This window comes from Manis javanica, chromosome 11 (assembly GCF_040802235.1).
Source record: "Manis javanica isolate MJ-LG chromosome 11, MJ_LKY, whole genome shotgun sequence".
NCBI classification, from domain to species: Eukaryota; Metazoa; Chordata; class Mammalia; order Pholidota; family Manidae; genus Manis; species Manis javanica.
The window spans coordinates 178,444-193,465 of NC_133166.1; the positions used below are offsets into that span (position 1 = coordinate 178,444).

A 15,022-nucleotide genomic window follows, 5' to 3' on the forward strand; every position below is an offset into this window, starting at 1 on the left:
TGGACCAGAGAGGTTTGGTGGGGCTGCCCAGCCAGGTCATGAGAGACACTGGCGAGCAGAATTAGATGACTGCTTGGAAGCTATAAACAGGTTTCTTCCACTTCATTTCTCCCTTTGACTGATTTTGGCTTCAAAGATCATTTCCTCACGGCTTGGAACATATATTCCCCCTGGAGTTTACATGGTGGCAGTTGGCAGGAACTTTGAAACAGAAATGTGTCTTCATGGGTTCTCTGCTTGGCCAGGCTGCCTCTAGAGATGGTAAAGAGAGACACAGAAACACACTGTGAATGGTGGGGCTCCCCCTTAGCTGTGGAGCGTGCTGCTTCACTCAGAGCCTCATATATGGGGCTTCCATTTGGGAAGCCCCTAGTGGGGCACTTGTCTAAAGCAAAACACCTTCTAAACAGGTGGGGCCTTCCCAGAATTGGGGAAGAGTTGATACACCAGAAGCTGTGGAATTAGTCCTCCATGAGATGGAGATAGAAGACTGCTTAGAGGCCCTCAGTGGCTGTATGGTGGCTGGGATTGTGTGATGTTTGTTTCTCAAGATATTGGAAAGGTTATTGAGGAGTGAGACACGGTGAGGCATGGCTTGGAGGAGCTGGATGATGACCTATGGGAGGCCCTTAAGAAAGAGACCCTTACTGAGCAGTCAGGTTGTGCTAGTGAAGCACACGTCATCAGCGAGGGAGGAGGCAGCAGGAGAACCTGTGCTGCAGGAGGCCGTGGGGGTGCGGGAGGAAGGAGTGGGGCTCTCCTCACTGAGACAGATCAAGGAAGCAGGAGACTGGGGAGGATAAGTGGGCTGGGATGAGGGCAGAATTGTTACTAAGGACACCACCAAAGGCACCAGCCATTCCTGTACTAAAGACCCACCTCGTTGTAATCAAGAAAATAAAATGCAACAGCTGTGTGCTCCTCAGAGGGAGGAATAGCCCCCTCCCCAGTTTGTGGAGCCCTCCATGCTCAGCCCCTGTACCCAGGATGAGCTGGTATAGGCAGAAGCCCTCAGAACCTGTGCCTACATGGCATCTGCATCTCTGGAATATGAGGGTGGGAAACATTGTTACGTCGGTTCTGAAATGTGTAGACTGGCTTCCCTGATGACTCACCCTTCCCTCCAGCAGTGATTGCAAAGTGCCCGTCACATCTCAGGGAACCAGGCACTTCGTTATTGGCTGACAGCAGCCATCAGGGTGATGGTCTAATCACTTTAGCCTAATCAGAGTGATTCACCATACTTACCCACTAGCTGGAAAACATATGTAGCGCTCCAGGAGGTGTAATGGGAGCGCGCATGAAAAACATCATCTATATTATGGACCCCAAGGGCCCTGATGAGGAGTTGTTCACTGTAGGAATGAGAAATCTGGTGATCCACACAGCTCCCCTATCTTTCTTTGGGTTCCTAGTGACTATTCTTTCCCCTCCATGCCCACCCAGTAGGGCAACCCATAAGTGAGTCGACCTGTACTTTAACAGATCTGGGATGTTGAAAATGAGAGCATGCAAGGAAGTTTGGGCTATGACTGTAGGAGAGGTGCAAAGGGCCCTGTGAAGTTCTCGAGGACCCAAATCTTGGCTGATTTCATAAAGATGGGGGTAGTGAAAGAAAAAATTGATGGGCAGCCCAACAGGATCTTGTTAAAACTGTGGCACCAATTAAAGCCAAAGAAGCAGTTTCAGCTGCTGAGGTTCAGGGCACAGAAGACAGAGGAAAAGCCCCACATCCAGCCTGGGCCCTTGCAAGACGTGCTGGGGGACAGTACTCAGGCTCTGCCTGGGCCCTTTTCCCACAGGAGGAGGACTGGGCATTGGGGTTTGGCTGGGGTGGGGGGGGTCAAGGCTCCCACCGTGTGGGAAATGGTGGGGCCACATGTAGAATTAGCAAATCATTGTTTCCCCATGAATGTACATTGTTGCTGGTGGACACAGGAGCTGAATGTTCTCTGATTTATCGGAACCCAGAACATTTTCCTGAGACCTTTGCTGTGATAGATGACTATGGGGAAAGGCATTTGGAGGGAAGAAAGCCCAAATCCTGTTGAAGATAGGGTGTGAACCCCAAAGGAGTGTACTCTGTACATTTCCCCATCCCCGAATATATTTTGGGGGTGGATATACTTTAGCACCTGTGGTTACAGACCACTGCAGGTCAGCTCAGACTGAGGGAACATGTGGTAAAGGTAGTTCTGAGGGGACATGCTAAGCACCCACCTGTAACTCTGTCTGTACCTTAACAGATGACAAATAGTAACCAGTAAACATTGCCTGGGTTGCACAAGGAATCTGGATGAACTCTACAGAAGCTGGAGAATGGGGGCTTCATAAATCCCACTCAGAGAATTTTTAATTCCCCAGTGTGGCCAGTGAAAATGCTGGACAGCTCATGGCATATGACCTTGGATTACAGGGAATTGAGAAAAGTCACACTGCCTTTGCATGCTGCTGCCCCTCAATAGCAGCTTTTATGGACGCACTAAGTCATGAAATAGGGATATATCATTATGTTGTGAACCTTGGTAATGCTTTCTTCTCTGTTAACATAGCACAGGAAGTCATTTTTAGTTTGCGTTCATGTGGGAAGGCCAGCAGTGGACACTCACTGTCCTTCCACAGAGATACCTCCACATTCCCACCGTTTTTTATGGAATTGTAGCCCAGGACTTGTCTACATGGAAGAAACTGAAAACTGTGTGGCTGTATCACTACATTGATGATATTATACTCATGTCTGATTCTCCTGAAGATTTAGAAGGGGCAGTACCTAGACTGCTGCAACATCTACAGGAGAAAGGATGGGCTGTGAATAGCACCAAGGTTCAGGGACCTGGTTAGTCAGTAAAATTCTTAGGGGTTGACTGGTTAGGTAAAACCAAAGTTATCCCAGAAGCAGTCATAGAAATGTTCCATCCTTTCCCTAACACCTACCAGTGTGGCAGTATTACAATAGTTTTGGGGTCTTTTGGCTTACTGGAGAGTGTTTATCTCACACTTGGCACAACTTCTGAAGCCCTTATACTGGTTGGTGCAAAATGGCATTAGGTGGGACTGGGAAGAAACATGAGCAGCTGCTCTTACTCCTTATAGGAGAGCGGTCAAGGCTGTACAGGTCTTCAGTGTAATGGACTCATCAATGTGCTGTGAGCTAGATGCTCATGTAACCAAAGATGGCTATGGATGGAGCCTTTCAGAGAGGCTTGGAAGGACATGTCAACCTACTTGATTCCTTTCACAAGTATGCAAAGGAGCAAAGGCCCCGTACACCTTGATAGAGAAGCAACTGGCTGCTGTGTACCACACCTTGCTGGCTACGGAGCCCATCAACGGAACAGCTCTGATCAAAGTAATAACTACCTATCCCATCGCAGGGTGCGTCCAAGACTGGAACGAAAGGCTGTAGAGTGGTGTGGTACAGACACCTACATTGGCCAAATGGGACAAATATTTACAGCAGTGTGACAACCTTTCCACTAGACCCTTACATGGAGAGTTCCAATGCTTATTGGGGCCAGTGACATATAACAGTAGCCATTGGAAACCAAGAGTCCTGATCTGGAAGGAAAAGCCCCTATAGCTGAAGGTGCTTGGTACAGAAATTGCTCTAGTCTCAGGCACCCCAAAGTGGAGGGCTGTGGCTTTCCATCCTAAGACTGAGACAATATGGAAGAAGGATGGAGAGAGGAAGAGCAACCAGGGGGCTGGGTTGCAGGCAATATGGTTCATGATTACCCATGAGCCTTCCCCCATAGTTGTCTGCATTGACAGCTGAGCCACCTACAGGGGCTTGTCCCTGTGGCTACCAACATGGTCCCATGCCAACTGGATGGTTGGTCACTGGTTCCTTTGGGAGCAAGAGTTGTGGCAAGACCTATGGGCCTATTGTCAGACTAATACAGTTACTGTGACTGACCATTTGCCCTTTTCATCCCCAAGGAAATATAAAGCAGATACATGGGCCCAGATGTTTTTTTGGCTAGAAGGAAAGTTTGCCTCTGATGTATCCCAATGGTTACATCAGTGTTAGTTGCATGCTGGGCAAAAGACAGTATGGGCTGTAACCCATAGATGGGGCTTGCCACTGACCTTTGAAAAAATCAGCAGAGTATGTAAGGAGTGCCTTGTGTGTTCCTAGAGCGATTTACACTGAGTCTCACAGCAACATGGGACAATAGTAAAGGGGCTAATACCCCTTGTCAGGTGGCAAATAGACTACATTGGGCCTCTGCCCACATCAGAAGGGTATCAAAATGCCACGACTTGTGTGGACACAGTTACAGGACTGTTGATTGCTTTTCATACACATCGTGCAGATCAGCAAACCACCAAGAGAGGCCTAGAGCATCTCTTTGCAGCCTAAGGCTGGCTGCAGGTCATTGAGAATGATCAAGGCACCCACTTTACTGGACATGCATTTCAAGAATGTGTGCAGCAGTTAGGGACAAAGTGGCAGTTTAATGTACCATATAACCGTACAATGGCAGGGTTGATAGGGAGGTATAATGGTTTTTAGAAGTCTGGCCCAAGTTCATACAACAATAGTCTATGGTGCTGGTCAGTTCACTTATGGACAGAGCTATGACCTTAGAATGAGAAGCCCCGAAAAGGAGCCTTGAGCCCTGTGGACATGCTAACGCACATTGCTGCCTCTCCTGTTCAACTGTAAGTGCAAACCAAAGAGGAGTGAAGCCAGGATAAGGCCGGCCGAGCAGCATCCTGTTGCCAGCACTACTGCATTAAACCCTGGAGACTCTATTGAGTGGATGTGATCCTGGACATTTCCACACATGGCCAGTGACGACTGGCCTTTCTGGCACCTTTGTAAAAAGGCCTGAAAGCTGGCCTCCTGTGTGTTCCTGCTGTAGCAGCAGAATGGCCCCCAAAGATCACAGTAGTGTGCCCAAAGCATCCACGAGGGAAGAGCATCTTACAGGGAAGTTTTTTTTATCTTATGCCCAGTGCATACACCTCCCAGAGCCCTGTACAGTGACCCATCTGTAACCCCCACAGGGAGCAGGTGAAAGTCTGGTGTACTAGACCAGGACAAGGTCCCTATCCTGCCACTGTCCTATCACGGGTCCACTCTCTTGCATTGATTCTACCTGATGGACAAGATTTGCGTATGCTGGTGTCATTCAAACAGGTATCCTATTGCCCCCAAGGTAATTTCTTCTATAATCCCTGTGTCCTTGACCCACTTCCTGGCTGCAGCTGCCATGTGATCATTACTCTGAACTCCCTCCCTGTTCAGCTACTGGCTCCTGTGGGAAGGGCAAGCCAGGGACTTAATGTGTATAGGACTTTGAACCTCACTGAATCCCCTGGCTTGAGGATCATCATGATTTCATTGCCGCTGTTATTGTATGTTATTAGTCTGGTTGCAGTGCTCTAGTTTTCTTGCACACTGGCTGTTATGGATGATGGGGAGCAAGTAGATTGTGAGGCGAAATTTCTGGCAGGTGGACTGTGTGTAAAATTGCAATTATTTCCAGAATCTGTTGCCTGGCCTTATTGGATTTCCATATTAATAGCTGTTTCCTAGGGGTGGTAGAAGTAGTACATTTCCACATCACTAGGTGGTGGAGGGTGAGGAACTACCAGGACTGGAGAGGTTTGGTGGGGCCTGGCACCCAGGTCACGAGAAACATGGAGAACAGAAGTAATAAGCAATAAACAGGTTTCTCCCACTTCTTTTCTCCCTTTGAGTGGTTTTGACTTCAAAGATTACTTGCCCCAGGCTGGCAACATATTTCTCCCCCAGCGGTATAGTAAGTGTTTTTATTATGTATAATGGAAGACATTTAAAAAAATGTATCAGGATAACCATGGAGAACAGAAAGGCTATTTTAAATTAAATCTGGATTGATGCCACATATAGTTTTCTTATCAGAAAGCAAGTTATATAATGCATAAATGGAGGTTTTTAAAAAACCATATTTTCTTCAACGATCTCTACATATAATAATCAGAGAATTTCTTTTGTCTTAAAAATTATTCATCAAATTTTTATATACCTGTTTCAATTCTCATGGGAACTCATGCTTTAATTGAAAACCTGAAGCACTGAACGGGTTTTCCTTGATAATGTGAGGTGAAAATCTGCTGTGTTTCCACCAGAGCAGTGAGCATTTCCATTTTTCTGGTGCTCAGTGGAGGAAAAAGCTGGCACATAGTAGAATTGTAGTGCTATCACATTTCACTTGTATCAACAGTTCTTTCTCTTGTCTCTTTTCTGATCTTAGGAGCAGCAAGGCTATGATTAGGAAAGGAAATATTACAGAGATCACCTACTTCATCCTCTTGGGGTTTTCAGATTTTCCCAGAATCAAAGCAGTGCTCTTTGTCGTGTTCCTGGTGATCTACGTTACAACTCTGACTTGGAACCTGAGCCTCATCATCTTAATAAGGATGGATTCCCACCTCCACACACCCATGTACTTCTTCCTCAGCAACCTGTCCTTCCTAGACATCTGCTATGTGACCTCCACAGCCCCCAAGATGCTCTCTGACTTCTTCCTGGAACAACATACTATCACCGTTGTGGGCTGTGCTGTTCAGTACTTCTTCTCTGCAACCACGGGACTGAGTGAGTCTTGTGTCATGACAGCCATGGCTTATGACCGCTATGCTGCCATTTGTAATCCACTTCTCTACTCATCAGTCATGTCACCCACCGTCTGTGTTGGGATGTTGCTGGGATCCTATATGGCTGGAATCTCTGGTTCTGTATCCCAACTGTGTGCCATTCTTCAACTCCACTTCTGTGGGCCTAATGTCATCCACCACTTCTTCTGTGACATGCCCCAACTGTTAGTCCTGTCCTGCACTGACACTTTCTCTGCCAAACTCATACTTGCTATAGTAACAATGATCTTTGCATTAATAAGTGTCCTTGTTATCCTGATATCCTACGTCTATATTGTCATCTCCATTATGAAGATCACTACAGCTAAAGGCAGGTCCAAGGCTTTCAACACCTGTGCTTCTCACCTGACAGCAGTTTCCTTCTTCTATATCTCAAGTAGCTTTGTCTATTTGCGTTCCAGCTCTGGCGGGTCTTCCAAGTTCGACAGATTTGCATCGGTCTTCTACACAGTGGTCACTCCCATGTTGAATCCCTTGATTTACAGTCTGAGGAACAAGGAAATCAAAGATGCCTTGAAGAGGTTGCAGAGGAAAGGAGGTTATTACTGAGTTCACTGTTTCTGAGATTTTTAAAAACATATTATCCCTTCAGGATCATCTTAAGTCATAATACTGAGAATATGAATTTACGGTTACAAATTTCACACTACGTTTGGACAAAGAAGGTTTAATTTGCCATAAATTACACACCAAAATGGACCAATACGTGATACAAATCCACACAAACAGAATATTTTTAAGTCTTGCATCTCTATTACATTCATTCTATATGAGGAGTGTTTATTTTTTAATCTGTCCACATCTATTTGTAAACATCAAGGTTTAGAAACATTTGGGCTTTCCTTGATTCTGAGACTGAACCCTTAGTGATACCTAGCACAGGCTCCAGGAGTGTGAAAACCATATCTGCTAAATATTCTAATGCAATGACATGATGGTGATTGATGTTTTTTTCTGTGTCTGACCAGATTTGGAGTAAACAGAGGTAGGGTTTGGGCATTTGGACAGAAAGAAAGCTATCAAATTGGTCTGATTATGCCTCCTGGAAACAGCAGCCTGAGACAGCTAATGTTTGTGTAAGGCCTCTTTCAGTGCTAACCATCTAATAGATTTTTGGTCACATCCTCATGTCTACCAGCTCTAGTCTATGCAAGGCAGATGTTTCAGCCATATGGGGTCCCAGAACAATCATAAATTTGGATAGACTGAAGGATGTGGGCCCTGCAGTGCCATTTACTTATGAGTCTAGTGATTTCGTTTCTGGCATTTAGTGTCCAGTGGGGGTTTTGTTTGAGATATATTTGGAAGTCCATATCACAGCCAATAGTAATTTCTGAGAGTTGGCATTCTAACCTCTATTTCCTGCATTACATCCAGAAAATTCACCTTGCTTTACATAGCCAATCATTCACCTTATCAAGTGTTTTCTTATATTTCAGCATCTGTTCATATTTGGTAAGAGGGGCCTTGTGTGAGAGTTCATTGTTATAACAGAGCTACTGAATATTCAATATTGCCAAAATGAAGAATAAATAGGGTAAACTGGCATACATCTCCTATTGTCCATGCTCTTCATTTTATGTTTTAATGATTTATGGTTAAAGGAAGTGATATAATAGATGGAGTAGGATGGTTAGAGTTACTTTAATTCTGATATGTTCCTGAAGCCCTTGAATACCAAGTAAGAAAATAGACAGTAGGATAGGCAGGGTTCTCACCTCCGGCCGGGTTATATAAAGCTTCTGGTCTTTGTGGTCGGGTTAAAAGAATAACATATGTAATAGCACCGACTATTGATGTGCCTGATTGATATCGGACTTGAATAAGCTGATACAAAACAGATGTCATTGCAATTACACATTATCCTTGGCAATTCATTTGGTCTTAATGTTGTTTTGCATCTCTGTTTTGATGAGTGATATGTTATTTTATTTAATTAAGGAGTATACGTGAAGAGGTATTTGAAGGTTTACCAAATCTTTCATGAGCTTCCACATGGGCAGAATTGAGAGAAAAGGAATTATTGCACCTCTGGAAAAGTATGTGAGGACTGTCCCCTGCCATGGAAAGAATGCAGTGTGAATTGTGTGGCCCCATGCAGGCATATGTATGGTCTCTGAAGCACTGCTTCTTAAAAATATATACAAATGTGTGACAAGTCTATTTGTAAGGATTCTTGAGGTCTTTCTTAGGAGGCAGACCTCTGTGAGCTTTATAGTAGCATATTGAAAATAATTACTATGCAGTGCATTAGATCTCCAGATTTATTTTTCTTTGAGAGCAAGTGGGTATACTTAATAACATCCCCTCAATTCTCTTGTTCTCAAACTGATTGTAACCACCACTTTATTCTCATTTTTTATGAATTTGACTTTTAAGGTTCCACGTATTAATGATATTGTTCATTAGTGACATTATTCTCTGACTTATCTCACTTGGCATTATGATCCGAAATCCCATCCATGTTGTCACAACCTATAGGATTTACTTACTCCCATAGCTCAATAATATTCCACTGTTCGGGTATTCTATGTCTTCTTCACCCAGTCATTCATTGACAGGAACTTTGGTTTTTTCTTTACCTTGGCTGTTGTGAATAATGCTGCAATAAACATGTGGGTGTGGATATCTTTTAATATCCTGTTTTTATTTCTACTCTATATATAGGCTGAAGCAGAAGTCCTGGGTCATATGGCATTCCCATTGTTGCCCTTTGAGTAACCTCCATAATGTTTTTAATAGTGGCTAAAAGAATTTGTATTCCCAAAAGGAGTATATAAGGGCTCATTTTCTACATGTCCTCACCAACGCATGATATCTCTTGTCTTCTTGACGATGGCCTTTCTAAAGATGTGAGGTGAGTTTCATTTTGGTTTTCCTTTTTCATTTCCCTGGTTGTTTTGTTGTTCAGCATGTTTTCATATACCTGTTGGCCATTTGCTAGTCTTATAGGAAAAATTTCTCTTCAGTTCTTCTGCCCATTTCTTGTTAGCTTGTCTGTTGTTTTGTTACTGAGTTGTATGATTTTTTTGTATTCATCGGGTATCAACCCTTATCTGGTATATAGTTTGCTGATATTTTCTGAGACATGGTTTGCAGATATTTTGTATCATTCTCTGTGCTGCCTTTTCATTCATACTTGATCACTCCTTTTCTTGTGGAGAGGTTCTTTTAATTCGATGTAGTGCAATTTGTTGATTTTCCTTTTCTCCTTGTGCTTTTGGTTCCATGTCATAAAAATCATTGCTAAGACCAATGACAAGGAACTCATTCCCTATATTTTATTCTAGGAATCTTATGGTTTCAGATCGAACTTTTATTTATTATGGTTGATGTTTGTGAGTGGTGGAAGATAGAAGTCCAATTTCATTTTTATGCATATGGTTATTCCATTTTTACAACACCACTTCTTATATAGACTAACCTTTCTCACTGAGCATTTTTCCCTTTCTATTCAAATATTACTTGAGTATACATGGAAGGGTTTATTTGTGGACTTAGTTCCATTGGCTTATCTCTTTTAAGGTAGGCCCATATTATTTTGGTTAGCATCGCCTGTGGCATAATTTGAAGGCAGGAATGTGATGCTTCCAGCTCTGTTCTTCTTTTTCAGAACTGCTTTGGCTATTGAGTGTCTTGAGGCTTCATGCAAATTTTAGTATTGTGTTTTCTATTCCTGTGAAAAACACCATTAGAATTTTGAGAGGGATTGTGTTGAATATACAGATGGGTGTGGTTGATTTGGACATTTGAAGACTATTAATTTTGTTCCAGGAATATGGGATATCATTCCATTCATGTGTTTAATTTCTTTCAGGAATGTATTGTGTTTTTCATAGTAGAGAGCTTTCATGTCTTTGGTTAAGTTTATTACTGAGTGTTTTATTGTTTGTACTGTTATTATAAATGGGGTAATATTTGTTATTTCTTTTCCAGATGTTTTATTGTTAGTGTATAGAAATGCAACTGATTTTCATATGGTGATTTTATATCCTACAACTTACTGAATTTGTTGATTAACTCCAACAGATTTTTGGTTGAGGCTCTAGGATATTTTTTATACATAAATATATATCATGTTCAATAGTGACATTTCCTTCTTCTTTTGTGATTGAGATGTCTTTCATTCCTTTATTTTTCTTGATTGTTCTAGCTAGGACCTTTATTTATTTTGCCTGACTTTTCTATCTAGGTCTTCAAGTTGAAAATGAGTGGTGACTGTAGGCATACTTATTTTGTTCTTAATTTTAGAGTAAAATATTTCAATCTTTCTATTTTTAATATGATGTTAACTATGAGTTTGTTGCATATGGTCTTTAATATGTTGACATATGTTCCTTTTATATCCAGTTTTTTATTGATTTAGTAATGAAAGTGTTGCATTCTGTTAATGCTTTTACTACTTCTTTTCAGATGATCATATGATATTTATCTGTTGTTCTATTAATGCAGTGTACCAAAGTTAATCATTTTTATATGTTGAAACATCCTTGCATCTCAGGGATAAATTCATCTTGATCATAGTGTATGATCTTTTTGATGTGTTGTTGAATTACATTTATTAATATTTGGTTGAGAATTTTTGCATCTATATCATCAGAGCCATTAATGTGTAGTTTTGAGGTCTCCCAGCTTGTCTTTGAAGAGTGAAGAGGTTGGACCCAATAGCCAGTGTTACAACATTCAGGAGGCTGAGGGATGAAACCCCAAAACATCTAGTTCTGAAATCCAACTGCACTTAAATTCAGAAGACCCACAGGTTAGAGCATAGAGACATTTCTTACTGATTTTCTCCCAGGTCTTAGTGCAGGGGTAGCATTCAGCATATCCAACTTCCAGCATCTCAATGAAAAAGATCTGTTTCTATATTGTAAAAGCTGCAGCCCATGTGCGAGGCTTCTAATTTGACACACACCTACCGACAGAAAGTAATCCTCGCTGGACACCATGGAGGTCTGCAAGTGCCATCATTGCATTCCCACACTTTCCCACTCTGGGTCACCAGTCTCTCCTGGGAAGTAACTTCTGCACAAACCTGGTTCCCCAGGTTCTGTGATTGCTGCTCAGAGGTACATACCATGTCATCCTGGCACTATTGGTCATTGGCACTTGCACATGAGTCCCAGAGGACTGAAGCCCACAAAGAAACAGCTCTTAACAGATTATCATCTCCAAAGACTAGTGCAGAGCGAATAGAAAGAAACCCCCAAGTCTCGTATTCCTGCAAAAGAAATCTGTTTATGTACTTCCAAAATGCTTCCTGAGTGTCTGGTTCCAGTCACCCTGTATCAAGTTGTTGAAAGTGATCCTCCCTTTCTGGTCACTAACAGTTCTTGTTATGCCATAAACTACAAGGAGCTTATTGGAAGACCAAAGGCTCCTGGGAAGCCACAAAGGACTGAGGAATAACTATGAGGTAGGGCCTGGAAGGATGATAAGTTTCATCTACACAAGATCGCCTTTGTGGATTACAAGAGGTGGCTGTTTTATTTATGCACATAAAACACAGAGAATCAAGAAAAATGAAGAATCTGAGCAATAGGTACCAAACAAACAAAACAAAAAAACATAAAACTCTAGAAATAGGGGTGTGGAGCTAATATGGCAGCATAAGTAGGACAGTGGGAATCTCCTCCCAAAAACGTATATTTTTGAAAATACAGCAAATACAACTAATCCTAAAAGAGAGACCAGAAGACACAGGACAACAGCCAGACTACAACCACACCTGCGAGAACCCAGCACCTGGTGAAAGGGGTAAGATACAAGCCCCAGCTTGGTGGCACCTGAGCGCCCCTCACCCCAGCTCCCGGCAGGAGGAGAGGGGTCAGAGTGGGGAGGGAGAGGGAGCCCAGGACTGCTAAACACCCAGCCCCAGCCATCCGACACACTGCATGTGTGGAGTGCTGGAAACTAGGGAAACGGGACAGCAAGACCTTTGAGCAGGTCCCGAAGCCAGCACCTCTGTGGCAAAGAAAAGCGAGTGCTTTTTGAAAGTCTTAAAGGGACAGGGATGCCATAGCTGGACAGAAGCTTCCCGGGTCACAGTCCAGCAGGTGGAAATTCCAGGGAAACCCAGGTGCACTAGCCGCCTGGACAGCTGCTCTGAGACCCCTCACGGAGGTATGCAGCCAAACAGTCCGCCATTCATTACCCCTCCGGGACCCTGCCATAACAGAGGAGCAGCCAGAGGCTGGCCATGCCCACAGCAAGGGAACTTCCTCCATACCAGCCGGGTAATTACAGAGACCCAGTCTACACATAATTACCCAACACAAGCCACTAGGGGTCGCAGCTGTCCCAGTAAAGAGGCCAGGAGCAAGTGGAAAGCCTTAGCTCTCTGGGCTGACAGAAAGCCAATAGCACACCACTGCACCTATCAACATGGAAAGGCAAAAAATTTGATCCGGACAAGACTAACCAAGACAGCTTCAACATCTGCTACATCTTACCCTGAAAAGGAACCCAGGCAGATAGATTTAACCAGTCTTCCTGAAAAAGAATTCAAAACAAAAGTCATAACCATTTGGATGGACTTGCAGAGAAATACGCAAGAACTAAGGAGGAAGAATACAGAAATGAAAAAAGCTCTGGAAGGACTTCAAAACAGAATGGATGAGATGCAAGAGACCATTAATGGACTAGAAAACAGAGAACAGGAATGCAGAGAAGCTGATGCAGAGAGAGATAAAAGGATCTCCAGAAATGAAAGAATTTTAAGAGAACTGAGTGACCAAACGAAATGGAACAATATCCACATTATCGGGGTACCAGAAGAAGAAGAAGAGAGAAAAAGGGATAGAAAGTGTCTTTGAAGAAATAATTGCTGAAAACTTCCCCAAACTAGTAGAGGAAAAGGTCTGTCAGACCACAGAGGTACACAGAACGCCCATGACAAGGGATCCAAGGAGGGCAACACCAAGACACATAATAATTAAAATGCAAAGATCAAACACAAGGACAAAGTATTAAAGGCAGCCAGAGAGAAAAAAAAGGTCCACTACAGAGGAAAACCCATTAGGCTATCATCAGACTTCTCAACAGAAATCCTACAGGCCAGAAGAGAATGGCATGATATACTTAATGCAATGAAACAGAAGGGCCTTGAACCAAGGATACTGTATCCAGCACGATTATCATTTAAATATGAAGGAGGGATTAAACAATTCCCAGACAAGCAAAAGTTGAGGTAATTTGCCTCCCATAAACCACCTCTACAGGGCATCTTACAGGGACTGCTCTAGATGGGAGCACTCCTAAAAAGAGCACAGAACAGAATACCCAACATATGAAGAAGGGAGGAGGAGGAATAAGAAGGCAGAGAAATAAAGAATCATCAGACTGTGTCTATAATAGCTCAATAAGCGAGTTAAGTCAGACAGTAATATAGTAAAGAAGCTAACCTTGAACCTTTGGTAACCACAAACTTAAAGCCTGCAATGACAATAAGTACATACCTTTCAATAATCACCCTAAATGTAAATGGACTGAATGCACCAATCAAAAGACACAGAGTAATAGAATGGATAAAAATGCAAGAGCCATCCATATGCTGCTTACAAGAGACTCATCTCAAACCGAAAGACATGCACAGACTTAAAGTCAAGAGATGGAAAAAGATATTTCATGCAAACAACAGAGAGAAAAAAGCAGGTGTTGCAATACTAGTATCAGACAAAATAGACTTCAAAAAAAAGAAAGTAACAAAAGGTAAAGGACATTACATAATGATAAAGGGCTCAGTCCAACAAGAGGATATAACCATTACAAATATATATGCACCCAATATAGGAGCACCAATATATGTGAAACAAATGCTAACAGAATTAAAGGAGAAAATAGAATGCAATGCATTCATTCTGGGAGACTTCAACACACCACTCACTCCAAAGGACAGATTCACCAGACAGAAAATAAGTAAGGACACAGAGGCACTGAACAACACTCTAGAACAGATGGACCTAATAGACATCTATAGTACTTTACATCCAAAAGCGACAAGATACACATTCTTCTCAAGTGCACATGGAACATTCTCCAGAGTAGACCACATACTAGGCCACAAAAGAGCCTCCTGAGATTCCAAAAGATTGAAATCCTACCAACCAACTTTTCAGACCACAAAGGCATAAAACTAGAAATAAACTGTACAAAGAAAGCAAAAAGGCTCACAAACACATGAAGGCTTAACAAACACGCTCCTAAGTAATCAATGGATCAATGACCAAACCAAAATGGAGATCCAGCAATATATGGAAACAAACAACAACAACACAAAGCCCCAACTACTGTGGGATACAGCAAAAGCCATCTTAAGAGGAAAATATATAGCAATCCAGGCATATTTAAAGAAGGAAGAACAATCCTAAATGAA

At 42.6% G+C, this 15,022-nt stretch overlaps 1 protein-coding gene across 1 annotated transcript; it reads left to right on the plus strand.

Annotated features, from left to right (window-relative positions):
• The first annotated feature begins 6,258 nt into the window (after positions 1 to 6,258).
• Positions 6,259 to 7,197, plus strand: LOC140844329 (olfactory receptor 5AN1-like). The gene has a single exon (XM_073215766.1). The coding sequence runs from the start codon at positions 6,259 to 6,261 to the stop codon at positions 7,195 to 7,197; it is 939 nt and encodes a 312-aa protein (XP_073071867.1).
• Positions 7,198 to 15,022: the final 7,825 nt, after the last annotated feature.

Bases quoted from the DNA above. Each gene is read 5' to 3' on its own strand.
- LOC140844329 (XM_073215766.1), top strand. From the start codon at position 6,259: ATGATTAGGAAAGGAAATATTACAGAGATCACCTACTTCATCCTCTTG.